Raw genomic sequence first — 25320 nt, 5'->3', positions numbered from 1 at the left:
CTGACCAGCTGAGTTCCTCCAGCATTTTATGTGTGTTAGCTGCAAGAAAACAGGGCTGAATGCTCTGTACAATGCTGGATTGAAAAATGGAGGGTTATGGGCAGTGCAGGAGGGGTTAGATTGATTGTGAAGCAGGTTTATAGACACTCAGTACATATGTCCACTAGCAAATATTTAAATAAATAATGCAAATATTTAATCAGCCAATCGTGTTGCAAGAACTCAATGCAATAAAGCATGCAGACATGGTCTCGAGGTTCAGTTGTTGTTTAGACTGACCTAACATAAACAAGAGAAATTCTGCAGATGCTGGTAATCCGGGCAACACACACGAAATGCTGGAGGAACTCAGCAGGCCAGGCAGCATCTATGGAAAAGAGTACAGTCAATGTTTTGGCCCGAAACCCTTTGGTAGGACTGGAAATGTGATCCAAGTGACTATGACCATGGAATGATTGTTGGTGCCAGACGGGGTGGTTTGAGTATCTCAGAAACTGCTGATCTCCTGGGATTTTCATGCACAACAGTCTCTTGAGTTGGAGAGAATGGTGTGAAAAACAAAAAAAAAATCCAGTGAGCAGCAGTTCAGTGGGTGAAAGTGCCTTGTTAATGAGAGACGTCAGAGGAGAATGGCCAGACTGGTTCAAGCTGACAGGAAGGTGACAGTAACTCAAATAACCATGGGTTACAGAATGATGCAGAAGAGCATCTCTGAATGCACAACACGTTGAGCCTTGAGGTGGACAGGCTACAGAAGCAGAAGACCACGAACATATACCCACTTTATTAGGTAGAAGAGATCAGCACGACATCATGGCCGAAGGACCTGTACTGTGCTCTGCTGTTCTGTGTACTTTACACTTGGTAACATCCAGGGTTCACGAGAGGGGTTGTGAAACCAAATCCCTCTTCTTAACCAACAAACACTAAAAATTGGAGGAACTCAGCAGGTAGGCAGCATCTATTGATGGGACTAAACAGAAGACATTTCAGGCTGAGACCCTTCACCAGTTTTGCACTGAAACTTCGACGTTTTATTCCTCTCCACAGATGCTGCCTGATGTGTTCCTCCAGCATTTTGTGTGCATTAGTCTGGATTTCCAGCATCTGCAGAATCTCTTGCATTTGCCTGTATCTAACTAGACTGTTCCAGTGAACTGACCACGCCATCTTTGCATTTCCAGACAATGTTGGATGGCTTTCACCATCTCACCCTTTTCCAATCACCAGTGACTTACTGATCAGACCTGAAGATCGAGCCGAAGGGTCAGAGGACAAAATGCCCAGTGTTGGTGGTACTGTTATTGCCACGTGTACTGAGATAGCATGGAAAGCTTTGCTTGCATGCCATCCAGACAGATCGTGCCGTACAGAAGCACATCGAGGTGGTAGCCACCAGAGGTCTGTCCGGGGTTAAATGACTGTGCATCCGGTTGGGTGAAAGGGGCTCATTTTTACTTGTTCTGTTCTGCAATGTCCTGCTGAACACGGTAGGCATGCTGTGTTAGCACTGGAAGGTATGGTGACACTTGCTCTTGCAGGCTGCCCCCAGCTCAGCCGTGGGTGTATTCACTCTGCGTGTCAATGTACATGGGAGAAGTAAACACGAATCTTGTGAAAAGGAAACTACCGTGTAGAATGTACATGCAGAGGCCACTTTATTTCTTTATACACATAGATATATCTATAGATAAATATGATGTATACACACGTGTGTGTACTAGAACTAGGGGACATAGCCTCAAGATTTGGGGGAGTAAATTTAGAACGGAGATGAGGAGGAACTGTTTTTCCCAGAGAGTGCTGAATTTGGAATTCTCTGCCCAATGAAGCAGTGGAGGCTACCTCAGTAAATATATTTAAGACAAAGTTGGATAGATTTTTGCATAGTAGGGGAATTAAAGGTTATGGGGAAAGGGCAGGTAGGTGGAAATGAGTCCATGGCCAGATCAGCCATGATCATATTGAATGGTGGAACAGGCTCGACGGTCCGGATGGCTGACTCCTGCTCCTACTTCTTATGTATACATCATATATATCTTTATATATTTATATGTATATATATATATATATATATATATATTTTATTGTAATTTTTCTGTATTGCACTGTGCTGTCGCAAAGCAACACATTTCACGACATATGCCAGTGATATTAAACCTGATTCTGATTCCTTGTTCCGAACTACTCTCTGCTCTACCCAGGGGAGATTGGGTCAGGCACTGGAACGAACCAAGGATTCCGTACATACCTGTGGTTTGCCCATCCCCGAAAGCATGTCTTGAACTCTCTTTGTTTCCGAGTCGTAATCTGGAAATCAAATTTGGAGATGAAAGCAGTTAGAGTTGTGGTTGGCCACTAGGTGGGGCTGAGCTCCCACAGTATTGGCACCGGTGACACAAAATCGGGGTTGGTGGCAGTTCCAGGCTGGGGGCTTTTATAGTGTGGAGCAGGGCTCTTCTGGCCCAACAAGCCACACCACCCAGCAACCCACCTACTTAACCCAGACAATTTACAATGACTAATTAGCCTACCAGCCAGGAAGTCTTTGGACGCTGGGAGGAAACAGGAGCACTCGGAGGAAGCCCCCGCAGTTCATGGGGAGGATGTATAAACTCTTTTCAGTTGGCAGTTGGCATTGAATTCTGAGCTCCGACGCCCCGAGCTGTAATAGTGTCACGATACCATGATGGAGACTGTCTGCCCATTCCAACTTCAGCCGAGCCCATCAACCTTCAGGTATTCATCCAGCTGGTCACAGACAGAGATCAGGTTGGCTGAATTTGTAACTACTTAGGCAGTTCGGCCCGTCGGCTCTGTCCTAGATCCCAGCCGTCAAATTCCACTCCCCAGTAGCCCTATGATTTATTCTATCTTCACCAGTGACACCATTATATCCCTGTCCATCAGCTCTGCCCAGCTTCTACCCCTCACCAATTACGGTGACTAATTAACCTCTCAACCCATATGTCATGGGACGTGGGAGGGACCCGGAGCACCCAAGAGGAAACCCTTGCAGTCATAGGAATGCCAGGCAAACTCCACACCGAGAGTCCATGAATCCCTGAACACAACTCCACTGAAGTCATAGGAAAGTACAGCACAGAAACAGGCCCATCAGCCCATCTAATCCATGAACCCTCTCAACATGTCTCCCCTACAGTCATAGGAAAGTACAGCACAGAAACAGGCCCTTTGGCCCATCTAGTCCATGAACCCCCTCAACATGTCTTCCCTACAGTCATAGAAAAGTACAGCACAGAAACAGGCCCTTTGGCCCATCTAGTCCATGCCAAAACTATTATACTGTCTACCCCCTTTGACTTGGCCCGGAACCATAGCCCTCCACGTCCCAACTATCCATGTATCTATCCAAACTTCTCTTAAAATGTTGACATTGAGCTCGCATGCACCACCTGTGCCGGCAGCTCATTGCACACTCTCACGACATTCTGAGTGAAGGAATTTTCCCTCATGTTCCTCTTAAACCCTTCACCTTATCCCATGACCTCTGGTTGTATCTCACCCAACCTCAGTAGAAAAAGCCTGGTTGCATTTACCCATCTATACCACTCATAATTTTGTATCCAATCTCACCTCAATCTCCTGCATGCTGTGTTCCAAGGAATAAAGTACTAACCTATTCAATCTTACCTTAGGATTTCCAGACTATTCCCCATATGCACTATTTATTTCTCATTGTAGCTTAGAGGAACGTTTTACATCTTGCACTGCGCTGTTACCTTTTCACTGTATCTTGGTATATGTGACATCAATATACAAGGCCTAGAAAAAGTATTCACCCCCTTCAAGTCAGTATTTAGTAGATGCATCTTTGGCAGCAATTACAGCCTTGAGTCTATGTGGATAGGTCTTTATCAGCTTTGTACATCTGGACACTGCAACTTTTCCCCATTCTTCCTTATAAAACTGCTCGAGCTCTGTCAGATTGCATGGGGATCGTGAGTGAACAGCCCTTATCAAGTCCAGCCACAAACTCTCAATTGGATTGAGGTTTGGACTTTGACTTGGCCACTCCAGGACATTAACTTTGTTGTTTTTAAGCCATTCCTCTGTAGCTTTGGCTTTATGCTTGGGGTCATTGTCTTGCTAGAAAACAAATTTTCTCCCAAGTTGCAGTTCTCTTGTACATCAGGATTTTCTCTAGGATTTCCCTGTGTTTTGCTGCATTCATTTTACCCTCTACCTTCGCAAGCCTTCCAGGGCCTGCTGCAGTGTAGCACCCCAGTGCATGATGCAGCCACCACCATGCTTCACGGCGTGTTTAGTCTGATGGACAAGAAGCTCAAGTTTGGTTTCATTAGACTATAGAACCTTCTTCCAGCTGACTTTAGAGTCTCCCACATACCTTCTGGCAAACTCTAGCCGAGACTCCATATGAGTTTTTTTCAACATTAGCTTTCTCTTTGCCACTCTTCCATAAAGCTACAACTGGTGAAGCACCTAGGCAACAGTTGTTGCATGTCCAGTCTCTCCCATCTCAGCCGCTGAAGCTTGTAACTCGTCCAGAGTTGTCATAGGTCTCTTGGTGGCCTCCCTCACTTGTCCCTTTCTTGTACGGTCACTCAGTTTTTGAGGACGGTCTGCTCCAGGCAGATTTATGCTCTGCCATATTCTTTCCATTTTTTGATGACTGACAACTGTACTCCAAGGGATATTCAGTGACTTGGAAGTTTTCTTGTATCCATCTCTTGCTTGTGCTTTTCAATAACCTTTTCACAGAGTTGCTTGGAGTGTTCTTTTGTCTTCCTGGTATAGTTTTGCCAGGATACTGACTCACCAGCAGTTGGACCTTCCAGATACCAGTGTATCTTGAAACACCTTGACTGCACACAGGTTTATAAATAGCTAGGACACCTTCACTAATGATGTGACTTCTTAAACCAGTTGTCTGCACCAGTGATGATTTGGGGTGTCATATTGATAGGAATGAATACTTATGCAATCAATTATTTTGTATTTTATATTTGTAATTAATTTATATCACTTTCTAGAGATCTGTTTTCACTTTAACACAAAAGAGTCTTTTTCTGTTGATGAGTGTCAAAAAAAGCCAAATTAAATCCACTGTGATTCAATGTTGTAAAACAATAAAACATGAAAATTTCTAAGGCAGGGAATACATTTTATAGACTCTGTATATATATGTGTATGTTTATATATATATAGGGTGGTGAGGTGGAAATATGTCTCTATCAAAGGAGAATTATGGCACCCCTTCCCTCCACTAGCCTGCAGCTCACCCTTGGACAAGGTGTAACACCTTCTTAGCCAACACTACCCCCCCCCCACCCGATCAGGGTCACGTGAAGCCATGGGAGCAGGTGGTGGGTGGCCATATGAGCAGCTAGTGCATATCACAAGTTCTGGTGATGTGACCACTGACACCAGGCAGACAATCTCTGAACAGTATCGATAATGGCTGAGGTTACCCATCTTGTAAAGACACTGGCCGGTAGACAATGGCAAACCACTTGCATAAAAGAATTTGCCAAGTATATTATGATCATGAGACCATGATATATAGTTCTAGAACACTGAGCAAACGTCTCGGGCATATCTGATATGAGTCCCTATTGTGGATTGAGAGTGGGAAGGGAGCAGGGAGGGGGAATCACGGTTGGGAAAATGAAAAGGGAGAGGGGAGGGAGTGGGAAGCACCAGAGGGACATTCTCTAATGATCAATAAACCAGTTCTTTACAATCAAATGACCTTGCCAGATGTCTCAGGGCTGGGTGCATCTGTACCCTTGCTACCACCCACCCCTGGCACTCCTTCTCTGCCACCTGTCCCACACCCCTCCCGTGGTGCTCCACCCTCACCATTCCCAATATCCTTTGCTCCCATCAGATTTACAATCTCCCTCTCTGCTCCATGTTGACAAGTACAGTACTGTGTAGAAGTCTTAGCACTGTAGCTATGAGGGGTGATTGATAAGTTCGTGGCCTAAGGTAGAAGGAGATGAGTTATTAACTTCAAACTTTCTGCATTATCACTCAAAGAGTTGAACTGCACGTGCATGTAATGAGAGTGTCTTGGGCCTCTAGAAAACCTAGCACATTTATTTTTCAGCATAGTCCCCTCCTACATGTACACACTTAGTCCAGCGGTCGTGGAGCATACGGATCCCTTCTTTGTAGAAGTGGTCCACAGCAGGGGTGATTGATAAGTTCATGGCCTAAGGTAGAAGGAGATGAGTTATACTGCTCTCGTTACATGCACGTGCTGTTCAACTCTTTGAGTGAAAATGCAGAAAGTTTGAAGTTAATAACTCATCTCCTTCTACCCTAGGCCACAAACTTATCAATCACCCCTGCTGTGGACCACTTCTGGAGGTCCAAGATGCCGACTTCTACAAAGAAGGGATCCGTATGCTCCACGACTGCTGGACTAAGTGTGTAAATGTAGGAAAAATAAACATGCTAGATTTTCCTAAAATTGACTCCTTCTACCTTAGGCCACGAACTTATCAATCACCCCTCGTATATCGATCTGCCTGAGACATTGGTGCAGTAGTGTATCTGTGCGACTGCTGGTTTACTGCTATCTTACATCTGCCTTGCTCTGTATGACTGTACGTACTGTGCTTTGCAACTTGGTCCCAGAGTATGGCTCTTTTGTTTGGCTGGATGCATGGGTATTCACATGTGGTTGAATCACAATTAAACTTGAACTTCATAAACCAATACCAGTGCCAATTTCATGACATATGTTAGTAAAATTACACCTGCAAGGTGGGTGGGATGGTGTCGAGTGGTTAGCGTAATACTACTGCAGAACCAGCAACCCGATTCCAACTGGGGCCTCTGTCTGTAAGGGGTTTGTGCCTTCTCCCTCCCACTGAATGGGTTTCCCCCTATGCACTCCATTTCCTCCCACATTCCAAAGCCCCGTGGGTCAAAATGCTGGAGGAACTCAGCAGGTCAGGCAGCATCTATGGAAGTGAATAAGCAGTCGATGTTTCCCACCAAGACCCTTCATCAGCAATGGAAAGAACAAGGAGTAGTTAGCTGATTAAGTGGGGGGGGGGGAGGGAAAGGGGATTGCTAGAAGGTGACAGGTGAGGGGGACAGGGCAGAAGAAGAAGGAATCTGATAGGAGAGCAGAGTGGACCAAAGGAGAAAGGGAAGGAGGGGCACCAGGGTGAGATGATAGGCAGGTGGGGAGAGGTATGAAGTCAGAGAGTGGAACAGAAGAAGAGGGAAGGGGGAGGGAAAAAATTACCTGATGGAGAAATCAATGTTGATATCCTCAGAATAGAAGGGCGTCCATTTAGAACACAGAGATGAGGAGGAATTTCTTTAGACAGAAGGTGGTAAATCTGTGGAATTCACTGCCACAGACGGCTGTGGAGGCCAAGTCACTGGGTATATTTTAAGCGGTGGTTGGTAGACTCTTGATTGGTCAAGGTGTCCAAGGTTATGGGGAGAGGGCAGGAGAGGGATAATAAATCTACCATGGTGGAATGGCCAGAGAACACTCGATGGGCCGAATGGTCTAATTTTACTCCTATGTCTTCTGGCCTTAGTTTACCTCCTGTACCTATGTGCCTGTGATACTGTTTTTCATTTCACCTAACTTAATTGACTAGACGGAGAGTAGGAAGAATGAAATGGGTTTGGTGTAAATGGGCTGATTGCTAGTGGAAAGTGTTGCTTTTATCTCCATAATTTTGTAAGGAACCCTAACAGGATTTTCTTCTCATAGAATACACAGAAGTACAGTACAGGAACAAGCCCTTCGACCCACAATCTCTTTCAAATTTCAGAGTAAATTTGTATCGAAGTAAATCTTTGTCACCACGTGCAACCCTGAGAATCATTTTCTTGCAGGCATACTCAGTAATTCCAAGAACCATAAAAGAATCAAAGGGAGACCACACCTAATCGGACAGTCAACTGATGTGCAAATGCAAAAAGCAAAAAAAGGAAATGATAGCAGTAAATAAAATAAATAAACAAGAAATATTGAGAACATGAGATGAAGAGTCCTAGGCAGTGAGTACATTGGAAGTGAAATCGATTTCAGTGATGGGGCAAGTGAAGTCGATTGAAGTTATCGCCACTGGTTCAAGTGCCGAACCAATTAAATTAGTAATCAAATGGCCAAGTAAACGAATTTCTTCTGTCTACACAAAGTGCCTACCATTTTACTCACATTCATGTGCCTATCTAAATGTCTCTTAAAAGTCTCTGATGTTTCTGCCTCTACCACCACCCCAGGGAGTGTATTCCAGGCCTCCACCCCTCTCTGTGTGAAAAACTTGCCCCTCACATCGCCTGTTCTTGATAGAATTACCACCCTGGGGTGTGTGTAGGAACCAAGGAGAGTGTGGGGAGATTAAGATGAGGGCTGGGAGTTCAGCCATTTTATGCATTCCAGTCTCCGCCACAGGCCTGGCCTGAATTAACTTGGGAGGGCAGCCAGCAGCTCAATTTGACTGCAGACAACAGCCCAAGGGGGAGGGGGGCTGCACTTGCACGGCACCGCTTACACCTCCGGGTGGAGCGACCCGCGGTCCTACTGGTGAAAACCCAGCCACGACAGGGACATGGGGAGGAAGAGTGGGGATGAGTGTACACTAAGCACTTGGTACCTGACAATCTGCTCCTCTGTGGCTGGCAGAGAGGAGAGGGGCTTGTTTCGCTGTTGTTGTTTGTTACCTGTTGTGTTCTGTGTTGTTCTGCCAGGCATTCTGGGAATGCTGTTTTGGCGCCAGAGTTTGTGGTGACACTTGTGGGCTGCTCCCAGCACATCCCGAATTGGTTATTAATGCAAACGATGCATCTCACTGTATCTTCTGATGTACCCAAGATAACCATGTTTGAATCCTGATCTGCTGATGTTTGAGGGATAAACATTAGCCAGAACACTGGTCATGAAACTCCCATCCGGGGCAAGAGTGGACTCTCACCTGCAAACAACTCTGACAGTTGTTCGGGTTTATTTGTCACACAACCATACAGGAAAACCCATCAATACAGCCAAACAAAACAGCGTTCCTCTCGGGCCAAGGTGTAAAAGCACAGTACTGACAGTCACACACAGCACAAGGCACACAGAGAACATATAAGGTAGCAGTAGCCAAAATTCCTGAGTAACACATCCTGCAAATTGTTGATGCGCGAGCGTTAGTGGCATGAACAAGCAGCTCGCAGCAGCCCACAGACAAACGTATGCACGTATATTCGTATGACCCTCCCTTAGTATCGTTCTCCCCCCAATACCCACATTCCACAGTGTGACTTTCCCTCAGTACAGCCCCTCCCAGTGTGACCCTCCCTCACTACCAACCCTCCTACAGTGTGACTCTCCCTCAGTACCACCCCTCCCACAGTGTGACTCTCCCTCAGTACAGCCCCTCCCACAGTGTGACTCTCCCTCAGTACCACCCCTTCCAGTGTGACCCTCCCTCAGTACAGCCCCTCCCACAGTGTGACCCTCCCTCAGTACCACCTCTTCCACAGTGTGACCCTCCCTCAGTCCCACCCCTCCCTCAGTCTGACCATCCCCCAGTCCCACCCCTCCCACAGTGTGACTCTCCCTCAGTACCACCCCTCCCAGTGTGACCCTCCCTCAGTACCACCCCTCCCACAGTGTGACCCTCCCTCAGTCCCACCCCTCCCTCAGTCTGACCATCCCCCAGTCCCACCCCTCCCACAGTGTGACTCTCCCTCAATACCACCCCTCCCAGTGTGACCCTCCCTCAGTACCACCCCTCCCACAGTGCGACTCTCCCTCAGTACAGCCCCTCCCACAGTGTGACTCTCCCTCAGTCCCACCCCTCCCTCAGTCTGACCCTCCCTCAGTACCACCCCTCCCAGTGTGACCCTCCCTCAGTACCACCCCTCCCACAGTGTGACCCTCCCTTAGTACCACCCCTCCCAGTGTGACCCTCCCTCAGTACCACCCCTCCCAGTGTGACCCTCCCTCAGTACCACCCCTCCCACAGTGTGACCCACCCTCAGTACCACCCCTCCCACAGTGTGACCCTCCCTCAGTACCTCCCCTTCAGTACTGCAAAGATTTTGGGCTCTGGAGTGATTCCCAGAGTCAAAGGCCAGTGTGGGACAGAATTCCTCATCCTCTGGGAGCCAGGAGAGTGGGCATGTCTCTGCCGCTCCTCTCTCCCTTTTGCCTCTGCCCTCAACCAGTGGAGGGGTGGGGGTAGAGGGGGTGGGGAGAGTAGAAGGGAGTAGCCTGGCTCACACTTGTCGCTGAAACCCAGCCAGATTTTTGTGGGTTGGATCGATTTTCCAGCCCTTCTGCCAAGCTGTGAACAATGGTTCTTTAACAAGACTCTTTCCCTTTCCCAGCATGCCACGCTGCAGGCATGCCGGCAGCCGAGGAAACAGAAAACGCTCCACACATTGCAAGGCCTGTTGGGGCCAGCTTTAGCATAGACGGGCTCCCTGCGAACTGCCAGCCACCATCGTGGCAGCATCTCCATCTAAGGCCCCTCTCTTTCAGGGAGACTTGGTACGTCAGCAAACTTTGTCTGAAAAGAGGATGCTGTCCAAGTTGCATGCCATCTTGGTCAATGTCTCCCATCCACTACATAATGTACTGGGTGGGCACAGGAATACATTCAGCCAGAGACACATTCCACCGAGATGCAACACTGAGCGTCATAGGAAGTCATTCCTGCCTGTGGCCACCAAACTTTACAACTCCTCTCTTGGAGGGTCAGACACCCTGAGCCAATAGGCTGGTCCTGGACTTATTTCCTGGCATAATCTACATATTACTATTTAACTATTTATGGTTTTATTACTATTTAATTATTTATGGTGCAACTGTAACGAAAACAAATTTCCCCCGGGATCAATAAAGTATGACTATGACTCTGGCAAATTTTTACAGATGTCCCGCGGAGAGCATCCTAACTGGTTGCATCACTGCCCGGTGTGGAGGGACCACTGCACGGGATCAGGATCAGCTAGATCCCTCATGGGCACTCGCCTCCCTATCATCGAGGATATCTTCAAAAGGCAATGCCTCAAAAAGGCAACATCCATCATTAAGGACCCCCATCACCCAGGACATGCCCTCTTCTCATTGCTACCATCAGGGAGGAACTACAGGAGCCTGAAGACACACACTCAACAATTCAGGAACAGCTTCTTCCCCTCCACTATCAAGATTTCTGAATGGACAATTTACCCGTGTGCATTACCTCAACATATATATTGCTGTCTTGTTACACTACTTATTTAATTGCATTATTAAAGTATGTTTCCTATTGTCTCCCTTGGACACTCGTACTCCTGGCCAGAGAAAGGGTGGCTCTGGGCCTTTCAGCCTTCCCCTTTGGGAGCGTGGTTGTCTGGCTGTGTCCTTCCGTTGTACGAAGCTGCAAGGCATTGGACCACAAAGCCCTGCAGAAGACAGCAGAAAACTACAGAGAAGATCACCGGGATCTCCCTCACCCCATTTGTGACATTTACCAGCAGCGTTGCACGTGAAGGGCCTGAGGATATCACACATCACCCATTCCACAATCTCTTTGACCCACCACCATCAGGAAGGAGGTACAGGAGCATCAGGACCAGGTCTGTCAGACTGGGGAACAGCTTCTTCTGTGAGGCTAATGCCATCTCCAAGGTCCTGTCACTAGGACAGTGAGCTGTTTACTGTTTACCTGTGCTGTGCATTATATGCATTTTGAATTATATTTTATTAACTTATTTCAGTAATATTTTGTTTTATAGTGCCTTGAAAAATTATTCTACCCCTGATCTATTTTCAGATTTTACTGCCTCATTTTCTAAATTTAAAATATATTGAAGTAGGATTTTTTTGCGTTAATCTACAAAACATTGTGCATCATGTCAAATCAAAGAAAAAATTCCAAAACCTGTCAACAATTTACTAAAGATTAAAAATCAAATTGTGAGGCTAAAAATCTGATGAAGGGTTTCAGCCTGAAATATCGCTGGTTTACTCTTTTCCATGGTTGCTGCCTGACCTGCCGAGTTCCTCCAGCATTTTGTGTGTGTTGCTACACTGCCTGGGTCAGGCTTCCCCTCTAAACTTAGTCATTAGAGAAGCATTCCTGTAAGAGAGGCTACTGTTTGTTCATCAGTCACTGAAAGCAAGCAAACAGGTACAGCAGGCAATGAAGAAAGCTAATGGCATGTTGGCCTTCATAACAGGGGGAATTGAGTATAGAAGCAAAGAGGTCCTTCTGCAGTTGTACAGGGCCCTGGTGAGACCACACCTGGAATATTGTGTACAGTTTTGGTCTCCAAATTTGAGGAAGGACATTCTTGTTATTGAGGGAGGTTCACGAGGTTAATTCCCGGGATGGCGGGACTGTCATATGTTGAAAGATTGGAGCGACTGGGCTTGTATACACTGGAATTTAGAAGGATGAGAGGGGATCTGATTGAAACATGTAAGATTATTAAGGGATTGGACAAGCTAGAGGCAGGAAACATGTTCCCGATGTTGGGGGAGTCCAGAACCAGAGGCCACAGTTTAAGAATAAGGGGTAGACAATTTAGAACAGAGCTGAGGAAAAACTTTTTCACACAGAGGGTTGTGGTTCTGTGGAATGCTCTGCCTCAGAAGGCAGTGGAGGCCATTTCTCTGGATTTTTTCCAAAAAAGAGTTAGATAGAGCTCTTAAAGATAGCAGAGTGAAGGGATATGGGGAGAAGGCAGGAAAAGGGTACTGATTGTGGATGATCAGCCATGATCACGGTAAATGGTGGTGCTGGCTCGAAGGGCTGAATGGCCTACTCCTGCACCTATTGTCTATTGTCTATCAACAGCCACTTTGAGTGTGCTGCAGAAGTCAGTGGCAGCAACTGGCCATGATGTTCATAGCTCCACAATCTAAGGCCTTGCACAGAGAGGATACTAATGCAATATGGCAAGGAAGAAGCCCTGGCAAAAAAAAACATTTCTTTGTCTCTAAAGACTTTGTAAAACATCAGGTAGAAGATACTGTAAAGATGTGGAAAGTCTTATTGTTAGATGAGACTGAAGTGAAACTTCTTGGCCTCAACACTACATGTTATCATAAGTCTAATACTGCACATCAGCCCTGTAACACTATCCCTACTGTAAAATACGCTGGAGGTAGCACCACGCTACAGGGATGCTTTTCAGCGGCAGGGACTGGAAATCTGGTCACGATTGATAGGAAGTTGAATGCAGCTAAATGCAGACAGATCCTGGATAAGACCTGCTAGCCTCTGCCAGAAAACTTAAACTGGGGAGGAAGCTGGTCTTTCAGCAGGAAATGACCCAGAGCTCGCTGTCAGAGCAACCATGGAGTGGTTTCAAATGAAGAAAATTGATGTTCTTGAGTAGCCCAGCCAGAGTCCTGACCTTAACTCTTCGAACACCTTCTGCAAGTCCTCAAGATTGCTATCCACCACTGTTCCCCCACTGACCGAGCACAGACTGAGTAATTTTACAGGGAGGCTTGGGCAAATCCTCCTCCATCACGTTGTGCAAAATTAATAGAGGCTTATCTAAAAAAGACTACTGGCTGTATTAGCTGTGAGAGGTGGTTCAACTGAGTGAAGGGGGATAAGTACATTTGGGCTGCTGACATTTCAGCTTTTGAATATTTAGTTTCTCATGCTTTACAATTTTCCTTGTTTTTTGGGCTCTATTGTGGGAAAAAAAAGAGCATGTGATTTACAAATAAAAATTCTCAGTTAAATTGATACAGAGCGTCGTGGGAGCTGAATTGCGAAGGAAGGCAGTTTTTTTTAAAACTTCTTCGAGTGCAAGAAGGGCGAGACTGCGCAGGCGCGTGACGTCAGCAGGTCCGCGCGGAGAGTTTAAAAAGGTGACCACCCTATACAGCGGGCAGCTGTCGGAGCAGGCAGCGGAGTGAGCGGTAGCAGAGTGTAGGGCTTTGGCTTCAATGATAAACGGGAAGAGGTGAGAGCGAAGTGCCAACTCTTTTTTTCTCTCCCCGCCCCCCCAACCCTTTCGCGAATCAGCCCGGACAGACAGGAACAGCAGGGCTCTCACAGCTAACGGTTTAAAAAGTTTGTCTGTTTGGCAAGGTAAGTGGGTGAGTAGACACATTTTTCCTGTTTCATTTGTGTAGAATTAGATAGCATGCCTGCAGGGTTAGTGCTTTGTTCAGGGTGTCAAATGTGGGAATCCTGGGAGACCTCCAGCCTCCCTGATGGCCACATCTGCACCAGGTGCACTGAGATGCAGCTCCTCAGAGACCGTGTTAGGGATCTGGAGCTGCAGCTTGATGACCTAGTGCTTATCAGGGAAAGTGAAGAGGTGATAGACAGGAGCTAGTCATCCCTAGGCTACAGGGGTCAGAACACTGGGTCACTGTCAAGAGAGGGAAGGGAAATGCCCGGATAGTGGAGAGCACCCCTGTGGCTGTCCCACTCAGCAACAAATATCTTGTTCTGGATGCTGTTGAGGGGGATGACCTGACGGGGGACACCCACGGTGACCGGGTCTCTGGCACTGAGCCTAGCGCTGTTGTGCAGGAGAGAAGGAGGGAGAAGAGAAATGCGGTAGTCGTGGGGGAGTCCATAGTCAGGGGAACGGACAGGAGATTCTGTGAGCCTGATAGAGATACCCGCATGGTGTATTGCCTCCCAGGTGCCAGGGTACGGGATGTCTCGGGTCGGGTCCTGAATATTCTAAAGGGGGAGGGTGAGCAGCCAGTTGTCTTGGTACATGTTGGTACCAATGACATAGATAGGACAAAGGAGGAGGTCCTGAAGAGAGATTTCCAGGAGTTAGGAAGGAAGCTGAGAAGCAGGACCTCCAGGGTAGTAATCTCGGGATTGCTACCTGTGCCACGTGCTAGTGAGGGCAAGAGTAGTCAGATCAGGCAGATGAATGCGTGGCTGAGAGACTGGTGTAGGGGGCAGGGCTTCAGATTCTTGGATAATTGGGATCTCTTCTGGGGGAAGTATGACCTGTTCAAAAAGAACAGGTTACACCTGAACCCGAAGGGGACCAATATCCTGGCGGGAAAGTTTAATAGAGCTGTTAGGGAGGGTTTAAGCTAATTTGGCAGGGGGATGGGAACCGGAATGATAGAGCGGAGGAAGGGGAAAACAGAAATAAATCTAAGATAGTGAGCAGTAAAGATGTCAGGAAAGACAGGCAGGTGATGGGGCAAATGTGTAGCCATTGGGATGAGTGAAGTGCAATAAAGTTGCAGTGAAATCAAAGCAAAAAGTATCAAATACTGGTCTTAAGGTGTTGTACTTAAATGCACGCAGCATAAGGAATAAGGTGGATGATCTTGTTGTACAGCTACAGATTGGCAGGTATGATATTGTGGCCATCACTGAGACCTGGCTAAAGGATGCATGTCTCTGGGAGCTGAACGTCCAAGGATACACGGTGTATCGGAAGGATAGGAAGGTAGGCAGAGGGGGAGGTGTGGCTTTATTGGTAAGAAATGATATTAAATCATTAGAAAGAGGTGATATAGGATCGGAAGGTGCAGAATCTTTATGGGTTGAACTAAGGAATAGCAGGGGTAAAAGGACCCTGATGGCAGTTATTTATAGGCCTCCAAACAGCTGCAGGGATGTGGACTACAAATTACAACTGGAAATAGAAAAGGCTTGTCAGAAGGGCAGTGTTATGATAATTGTGGGGGATTTTAACATGCGAGTGGATTGGGAAAATCAGGTCGGCACTGGATCTCAAGAGAGAATTTGTAGAATGTCTGCGAGGTGGCTTTTTAGAACAGCTTGTTGTTGAGCCCACTAGGGGATCGGCTGTACTGGATTGGGTATTGTGTAATGAACCGGAGGTGATTGGAGAGATTGAGGTGAAGGAACCCTTAGGAGACAGTGATCATAACATGATTGAGTTCACTGTGAAATTTGAAAAAGAGAAGCTGAAATCTGATGTGTTGGTGTTTCAGTGGAGTAAAGGAAATTACAGTGGCATAGAGAGGAACTGGCCAAAGTTGACTGGAAAGAGACACTGGCTGGAAAGACGGCAGAGCAGCAGTGGCTGGAGTTTATGCGAGAAATGAGGAATGTGCAAGACAGGTATATTCCAAAAAAGAAGAAATTTTCGAGTGGAAAAAGGATGCAACCGTGGTTGACAAGAGAAGTCAAAGCCAAAGTTAAAGCTAAGGAGAGGGCATACAAGGAAGCAAAAATTAGTGGGAAGACAGAGGATTGGGAAGTCTTTAAAACCTTACAAAAGGAAACCAAGAAGGTCATTAAGAGAGAAAAGATTAACTATGAAAGGAAACTAGCAAATAATATCGAAGAGGATACTAAAAGCTTTTTCAAGTATATAAAGAGTAAAAGACAGGTGACAGTAGGTATAGGACCGATAGAAAATGATACTGGAGAAATTGTAATGGGAGATGAGGAGATGGCAGAGGAACTGAACAAGTATTTTGCATCAGTCTTCACTGAGGAAGACGGCAGGATACCGGACACTCAAGGGTGGCAGGGAAGAGAAGTGTGCGCAGTCACAATTATGACAGAGAAAGTACTCAGGAATCTGAATAGGCTAAAGGTCGATAAATCTCCTGGACCAGATGGAATGCACCCTCGTGTTCTGAAGGAAGTAGCTGTGGAGATTGCAGAGGCATTAGCAATGATCTTTCAAAAGTCGATAGATTCTAGCATGGTTCCAAAGGACTGGAAGATTGCAAATGTCACTCCGCTATTTAAGAAGGGAGCAAGGAAGCAAAAAGGAAATTATAGACCTGTTAGCTTGACGTCGGTGGTTGGGAAGTTGTTGGAGTCGATTGTCAACAGTAGCTGGTGGTGGGGTAGGGTGGGCCCAGCGGAGTGACGCAGCCTCTGGGAGTGGACTGTCCACGTGAACACCAGCCACACTGAGTCCAATGACCATGAGCCGTTCTCATGGATTCTGATGTCATCACAACACCAGGCACGAAGGGTTAAAAAGCACCGTTGGACAGGGTTAAACTGCTCCAGCAGGGGTGGTGGTAGAGGCAGGTACATTAAAGACATTTAAAAGTCTCTTAGATAGGCACATGATGATAGAAGAATGGAGGGTGATGTGGGAAGGAGGGTTAGATTGATCTTGGAGTAGGTTAAAAGGTCAGCACAGCATTGTGGGTCGAAGGGCCTGGACTGTTCTAGGTCCTATAGACGAGGGTCCCAGCTCATGGAATACAAAGAATCCATCCTAGTGGACGTACTTAGGGTGATTAAAGGGCTGTCAGGTAGTGTGAATATACTCTTCCTGGGAGAGGGAACCTCTTCCACATGACTAGCAAGGAGGGACATTGGTGGGGTGGAAGGAAAGAAAGATCTGCAGATGCTGCAAATCTGAAACACAAAAAGAACATTCTGGAAACACTCAGCAGGTCAGGTATCAGCTACGGTAGGTGAAACGGTGTCAACGTTCCAAGTCGGGCACCTGCTTCAGTTGTCATAGAGTCGGAAAGCACGGAAACTGGCCATTCAGCCCAGCTGGTCCATGCCCAACAATCCACCCTACTAAGGTAGTCCCATTGGTCCACATCCCTCACTTTCCTATCCATGTACCTGTCCTGTTGCCTTTTGACTGTTGTTATTGTACCCACCCACCTCAGGAAAGATACTAATGATTAAGGGGATCACGAGGGGGCACCTCGTCACTCAGAGGATGGTGAGGGTGTGGAACGAGCTGCCGTAGAAGTGGTGGATGCAGGGTTGATTTCAATATTTCAGAGAAGTTTTGATAGGTATATGGAGGGCTATGATCTGGGTGCAGGTCGATGGGACCAGGCAGAATGATAGCTTGGCATGGACTAGATGGGCCAAAGGACCTGTTTCTGTGCTGTAATGACCTATGAATCTATGACTCAAGCAGTTCTTCAAACAGCTTGTTCCATATATTCATCATTCGGGGTGAAAGTGTTGCTATCAAGTCTATCCCTTTTCACCCTAAATCCATATTCCTGATGATCTAACCCTGGGATAAAGGCATTGCACATTCACTGTATCTCTGCCCCTTGTGACTTTATCGATGATCACACCTCCTACACTCCGATGAAAAGCCTCCAACCTCTCTCCATAACTCAGTTTCTTAAGTCCCAGCAGCGTGCTCAGAAACGTCCTCCGCACGCTTTCCAGCTTAATGGCATCTTTCCTAAAGCAGAGCAACCAAACCTGAATGCAATATTCCAAACACAAGGGAATCTGCAGGTGCTGGACACTTTGAGCAACACACACTCACAATGCTGGAAGAACTCAACAAGCCAGGCTGCATCCATGACCAGCCTTGGTCTGAAATGTCCACACAATATTTCAAATGCAGCCTCACAAGTATATCTCCAAGTTTCAAGCTTAATAGTCTTTCAATCATACACATGTGTACTGCTAAACAAAACGTTGCTCCTCTGGGGTCAAGATGCAAAACACAGTACATGCAGTCCCACAAAGCACGCAGCATAACTGCAACATGACGTCCCAGCCCGTGTGCCGAAAAGTCTTCTTCACCACCCTGTTTACCTGTGACACCACTTTCAGGGAACCATGAGCTTGTTTCCAAGCTCCCTTTGTTCAACAACATTCCCTACGACACTTCTGCTCACTGGGAAAGCCCTACCAAAATTTTCACTTCCACAAGATAACACCTCACATTTATCAGTATTAAACTATTTGAGAAGAGAAGTCCTTTATCACATGCTGACGGAAGTTCTCCAACCCAAAACATTGTCTCTGTTTTTCTTCTCACAGATGCATTCTGACCTGGTGAGTGTTTTTGCTTTCTGTTTTCAGTTAAGACCATAAGATCTACAGCAAGGGCAGAACTAGGCCGTTCAGCCCATCGAGTCTGCTCTGCCATTCCATCATGGCTGATTCAATATCCCTCTAAGCCCCATTCTCCTGCCTTTTCCCAGAATCTGTGACACCCTGACTAATCAAGAACCAATCAAGCTCTGCTTTACATAGACCCATTGACTTGGCTTCCACGGTCCCCTGTGGTAATCAGTTCCACTCTCTGGCTAAAGAGATTCTTCCTCATCACTGCTCTAAATGGATCTCCCTCTATTGTGAGGCAGGTGGAGGAGAGTGAGGTAGTTGTGAGGGAAAGGGAGAGGCACGGAGGGTGGAGGGGTTGAAGACAGAACAGAGACGCAGAGCTGTGTTCCAGTAGAACGGCTCCTGGTGCAAGGGGCTACCCTTGTACTGTGTCAGGATGTTAACTGATAGGACTTTGCTCAGCTGATAGGAATTTGCCAGAATCATGTGGGACGGCTGGGAATGAAGCTGCATCTCTGGGGGTGGAGGGGGCCGGAAGCCCAGACGCCTGGCTCTGTGCCTGTCCTAAGGCTCCGGATGACATGTTGTGCAGTAGGGAGCGAAGGGCGGCTGGGTGGGCAGAGTTCACAAGCTGAGGCTTGACAATGCATTGGTCAGACCGCACTTGGGAGTATTTTGAGCATTTCTGGGCCTCGTATCTAAGAAAAGATGTGCTGGCATTGGACAGGGTCCAGAGGAGGCTCACAAGAACGATCCCAGTAATGAAGGGGTTAATGTATGAACAGCATTTGATGAATCTGGGCCTGTACTCGCTGAAATGATAGAGTAATAGAAAACTACAGCACAGAAGCAGGCCCTTTGGCCCATTGAGTCCATGCTGAGCCATTTAAACTGCCTACCCTCATTAATCTGAACCCAGGGTCATGGCTCTCCATACCCACACTCCTCCCGCCAATACACCTATCCCAACTTCTCATAAATGTTGTAACCAAAACTGCATTCACTGATTGCACTGGTAGCTCAATTCACACTCTCACCACCCTCTGAATGATGTTTTCCCTCATGTTCTCTTAAAACATCTCACCTTTCTCCCCTTAACCTTGTCAAATGCCTTGCTGAAGTCTACATAAACAACATTTACTGCCTTGCCTTCATGCACTCTCCTGTAGCTTCCTTGAAAAACTCTGTAAGATTGTTTAGCCACGACCTACCACGCACAAAGCCATGCTGACTATCCCTAATCAGTCCGTGACTATGCAAGTACTCATATATCTGGTCCCTTAGGATAACTTCTTGTAACTCTCCCACTATTAATGTCAGGCTCACCGGCCTACAATTTCCTGGTTTATATTCAGAGCCTTTCTCAAACAGCAGAACACCATTGGCTATCCTCCAATCCCCTGATACCTCTCCTGTCACTAAGGATGATTTAAATATCTCTGCTCGGGCCCCTGCAATTTCTGCACAGGATCCAGGGGAACACCTTGTCAGACACTGGGGATTTATCCACCCTGATATGCCTGTCTCCCAAATAAATCCATTTAAGACCACCGCCATCTCTTTTGGCTCCATGCAAAGATTATCACTTTGATCTCCCAGAGGACCAATACTGTTCCTTGCAAATCCTTTGCTCTTAACATATCTGCAGAAACCTTAGGATTCTCCTTCACTTTGACTGCTAGAGCAACCTCATGCAGTTTTTTTAGCCTTTCTGATTGCTTTCTGAAGTGTTCTCTTGCATTTCTTGTACTCCTCAAATACCTAATTTGTTCCTATTTGCCTGTACCTGCTCCTCGCCTCCTCTTTTCCATAACCAGGGTCTCAGGAGGTTAGAATAAGGAGGGGGGGATCTCACAGAAACCTATCAAATATTGAAAGGCTGAGACAGAGAGGACAGGGAGAGGATGTTTCCTATAGTGAGAAGTCGAGGACTAGAGGGCACAGCCTCAGAACAGAGGGATGTCCCTTTAGAACTGAGAAGAGGAGGCATTTCTTGAGCCAGAGGGTGGTATATTACTTATTTCTGAGATGCAGCACCCTTCCAACCCTCCAAGCCATGCTGCCCAGCAATCCTTCAAATTAATCTGAGCCCAATTACAATGACCAATTAACCTACCAACTGGTGACACCTTTGGACTGTGGGAGGGAACGGGAGGACCTGGAGGAAAACATACAAACTCCTGGCAGGCAGCAGTGGGAATTGATTGTGCTAACTCCTGTGCTACCGTGCTGCCCCAGGTCCGAGGAATCTGTGCAGTTCATTGGCTCAGACAGGGCTGGAGGTCAAGGCATTGGGTGGATTTAAAGCAGGTTCCTGATTAGTCAGGGTGTCAAAGGTTACAGGGAGAAGTCTGGAGAACGGGGTTGAGAGGGATAATAAATCAGTATGATAGAATGGCAGAGCAGACTTGATGGGCTGAATGGCTTAATTCCGCTTCTCTACAATCTATCTTATGATCTCAAATGAAAACAGGAAACAGAAACACTCAGCAGGTCAGGATAAAGTAATTCTCTTCTTAACAGATAGTTTGATTCAGGTAAGTGTGAGTTGTTATATACGAGGGGTGATTGATAAATTCATGGTCTAAGGTAGAAGGAGTCAATTTTAGAAAACCTAGCACATTTATTTTTCAACATAGTCCCCTCCTACATTTACACACTTAGTCCAATGGTCGTGGAGCATATGGATCCCTTCTTTGTAGAAGTGGTCCACGGCAGGGGTGATTAATAAGTTCGTGTCCTAAGGTGGAAGGAGCTGAGATATTAACTTCAAACTTTCTGCATTATCACTCAAAGAGTTGAACTGCACGTGCATGTAATGAGAGTGTCTTGGGCGTCCAGGTGGGCCACAGCAGAGGTGATTGATATAGGTGATTGATAAGTTTGTGGCCTAAGGTAGAAGGAGATGAGTTACACAGCTCTCGTTACATGCACGTGCAGTTCAACTCTTTGAGTGAAAATACAGAAAGTTTGAAGTTAATAACTCATCTCCTTCTACCTTAGGCCACAAACTTATCAATCACCCCTGCTGTGGACCACTTTCTGGAGGTCCAAGACGCTGACTTCTACAAAGAAGGTATCCGTATGCTCCACGATCGCTGGACTAAGTGTGTAAATGTAGGAAAAGTAAATGTGCTAGGTTTTCTAAAATTGACTCCTTCTACCTTAGGCTACAAACTTATCAATCACCCCTCGTATTGGGTAGACAAAATTTTCACAGTGGACGGTGATGGCAGAGCAGACTTGATGGGCCGAATGGCCTAATGTTGCTCCAATGTCTTCTTGCTCTGGAATAATTTAATCAGAGCAATTGAACGTGGGCACAAGGAATTTTTGCTCTGGGATGATCTAATCAGAGTAATTGAACCTGGACACAAGGAACTTCTGCTCTGGGATAATTTAATCAGAGTAATTGAACCTGGACACAAGGAACTTCTGCTCTGGGATAATTTAATCAGAGTAATTGAACCTGGACACAAGGAATTTTTGCTCTGGGATGATCTAATCAGAACAATTGAACGCGGACGCGAGGAATTTCTGTTCTGGACCTGCTAAACCTGAGACCATTCTCAGATACACAAGAAAATCTACAGTTGCTGGAAATCCAAAGCAACATCCACAAACTCAGCAGGTCAGGCAGCAACTATGGAAAAGAGTAAACGGTCACTGTCCAGATTCTGAGATTAAGCTGCGTATTGTGTACAATGGCAGGTTTGCAGAAGTAATCTCATTATGTCGACCCAGTGTCTGTGACCTGGTTTGACTAGCTTGAACCAAAATTGAATAGAACAAAGGAAGTCACGGAAAGCATGAAGTTGTGTAGTCCTTGGACTACATCCAGGGGGAAGGATTTATGTGTCAGTCAGGCGACTCATAACCAATCACACTGAAATGCATCATTTCAACTGGTAAAGAATTAATATAAAAGCAGATTCTTGAATGCAAAGTAGCGATAACACCAGAGACCCACCATCAGGAGGAAGAGCCCCCATGCCAGGGGCTGGGTGAAGAAAGGATCGATCGTCTGACCAACAGAGGTTCCCAGTTTCGGTGTTATAAATTGGAAAAGTGGTCTGAGTGAGCATCGGTACAGAGCAAACAGTAGAAGCCATGTTATAAGCTGTTGGCTTGCAGTCAACAAAGTTATGCTGTTGTTTGTGCAGAGACAATAAAGTACAAGCTTTGATTAATTACGAGTTGTCTCGTGAATTTCCTAACCTAGTTCCGTTGACAAACGGTCAAGAGAGTTAAATTTGCACACAGACACATGTAGCAGCCTCACGTGTATTCAGAGATGCAGTCTCACACTCACGTCCACACACCCTCAGTGGTCACAGAAACACAAACTCACACACACACACACACACACACACACACATACACACACACACACACACACACACACACAAAGCAAGTGTACAATGAAATCTGCCAAACCCTCTCAAACTTGTCAAACACACTTGGGAGCTGAACGTTGAGCCACACGACAAACCTTGTGCAACATGTTGGGAGTGTGCATGGACACAGAGAAGGTATCATTTTCCCACCTACACCTCCATCCTGCCAGGCGGAGGAGAGCGAGGGAGATACGTGGGGGGGGGGGCAAGTGGCATGGTGGGTGGGGGGTTGAACTCGACAGAATGGAAGCGCAGGGCTGTGTTCCAGTAGGCCAGCTTCTCAGACAAGGGGCTACCTTGTTCTTTGTCAGGCTGGTAACTGATAGGATTTTGCTCAGCCGATAGGAATTTGGTCTCTGTGGCAACCGCACAGTGTCAGAGCTGGGAAGGAAATGGCATCTGTGGAGTGGGGGGGGCTGTGGAAGGGGTAGGGAGCCCAGAGGCCTGGCTTTCTGCCTGTTACAGGGCTCTGGATGACACGGTATGTCACGTGGGGTGGGGGGAAGAGATAAGGCTGTGAGCTGGGGAGGCAGTGGGGGTTCACGAAGAGAAGTTATTAAGACCATAAGACAAAGGAGCAGAATTAGGCCATTTGGCCCATCAAGACTGTTCCTTCATTCTGTCATGGGTGATTTATTAACCCTCTTAACCCCATTCTGCTTTCTCCCCATAACCTTTGATACCCTGACTAATCAAGAACCTATCAACCTCCATTTTAAATACACCCATGTACTTGGCCTCCATAGCTAATGAATTCCATAGATTCACCACCCTTTGGCTAAGGGAATTTCTCTTCATCTCTATTCTAAAGGGATATCCTTCTATTCTGAGCTTGTGCCCTCTGGTCCTAGACTTCCCCACTATAGGAAACATTCTCCGCACAGCCACTCTGTCAAGGCCTTTCAATATTTGATAGGTTTCAATGAGATCTCCCCCAATGCTTCTAAACTCCAGTGAGTACAGACACAGAACCCCATCAAACACTCCTCATATGTTAACCCTTTCATTCCCACGAAGATTCTCGTGCACCTCCTCTGTAGCCTCTCAGAAGCCAGCACATCCTTTCTTAGATAAGTGGCCTAAAACAGCTCAACATACTCCAACTGCAGTCTGACCGGTGCTTTACGGAACCTCAGGATGACATCCTTGCTTTTATATTCTAATCCTCTCAAAATCAATGCTAACGTTGCATTTGCCTTCCTCACCACTGACTCAACGTGCAAGTTATATTTAGGGAATCCTGCACAAGGACTCCCACGTCCCTTTGACTCTGAGATCTGAATTTTCTCCATGTTGAAAAAATAATCTATGCTTTTATTTCTTCTACCAGAATGCATGACCATTCTTTTCCCTATACTGTATTATGAATTGGAGTTGGGTTGGATGAGGTTGGTGGGGGGAGGGTTACTGGGGCAGCGATGGGTGGATTGTTGGGGTAAGGTAGTTAGGTGAAGGGCATGGGGGTCAGGGAGATGTCAGTGATAGGAGTTATTGGGCTGGGGACTAATGGAGAGATGTACGGGGTAGGGATGCTGGTTGGTGATTTTGGAGGGATGTTGTGGATGGGAGGTATTGGGCTGGGGAGTGGTGTGGGTCAGAGGTATTGGGGTGGGGAGTGTGGATGGGAGGTATTGGGCTGGGAAAACGTTGGTGATGGGTGTGTTGGGGTGGGTAAATATTGGAGATTTGGGGTGTTGAAGGGTGGGGATATATTGGAGAGTGGAGTATATTGAAGGGTTGGGTTATTTTGGAAGTTTGGGTATATTGTAGGGTAAGGTATATCATAGGGTGTGGGATGTTGGGGTCAGATGTCAGGAGGATTCGTGGCTGGATGGAATTGCTGTCCATGAAGTGGCCTAGGCTTGATAGGCCAAATGGCCTCTGTGGCAAGGAAGACTGTAGATTGGTAGAGGGCAGGGAGGGGGTGGGAGTGTAGGGGTCTTGGTTGTTGGGTCAGAGTGATATTCCCTACCTTTCCTTTCTCTTCCTCTCCCCTTGCCCCATGCTTATATCTTCCCCTACAACTCCTTTCTTATCCTGCTCTCCTCATTCACCCTTCCAGCCAGACACCCTCCCCTCACCTCCCCTTCCACCTACCTCACCGGCTGTGATCTCTCCCCTCCCTCCCAACCACTCCCTCTCCCTCCACTCTTCCAGCGTGATCTCCCCCCTCTCTTCTGAACACATAACAGTTAGCGCGA

General features: G+C 46.7%; 1 protein-coding gene across 1 annotated transcript in view; it reads right to left on the bottom strand.

Moving 5' to 3' along the window:
- The window catches only part of fndc3ba (fibronectin type III domain containing 3Ba), a 376967-nt gene that overhangs the window by 120041 nt on the left and 231606 nt on the right, over positions 1–25320 (bottom strand). The window contains exon 7 of the mRNA XM_072254884.1: positions 2252–2310. Within this exon, the coding sequence (XP_072110985.1) occupies positions 2252–2310 (59 nt within the window). The remainder of the gene's footprint in view (positions 1–2251; positions 2311–25320) is intronic.

This window comes from Mobula birostris, chromosome 4 (genome assembly GCF_030028105.1).
Source record: "Mobula birostris isolate sMobBir1 chromosome 4, sMobBir1.hap1, whole genome shotgun sequence".
Classification (NCBI taxonomy): Eukaryota; Metazoa; Chordata; class Chondrichthyes; order Myliobatiformes; family Myliobatidae; genus Mobula; species Mobula birostris.
Note: the sequence above shows the minus strand (reverse complement) of the source record. Positions and strands in the feature narration are given on the sequence as shown.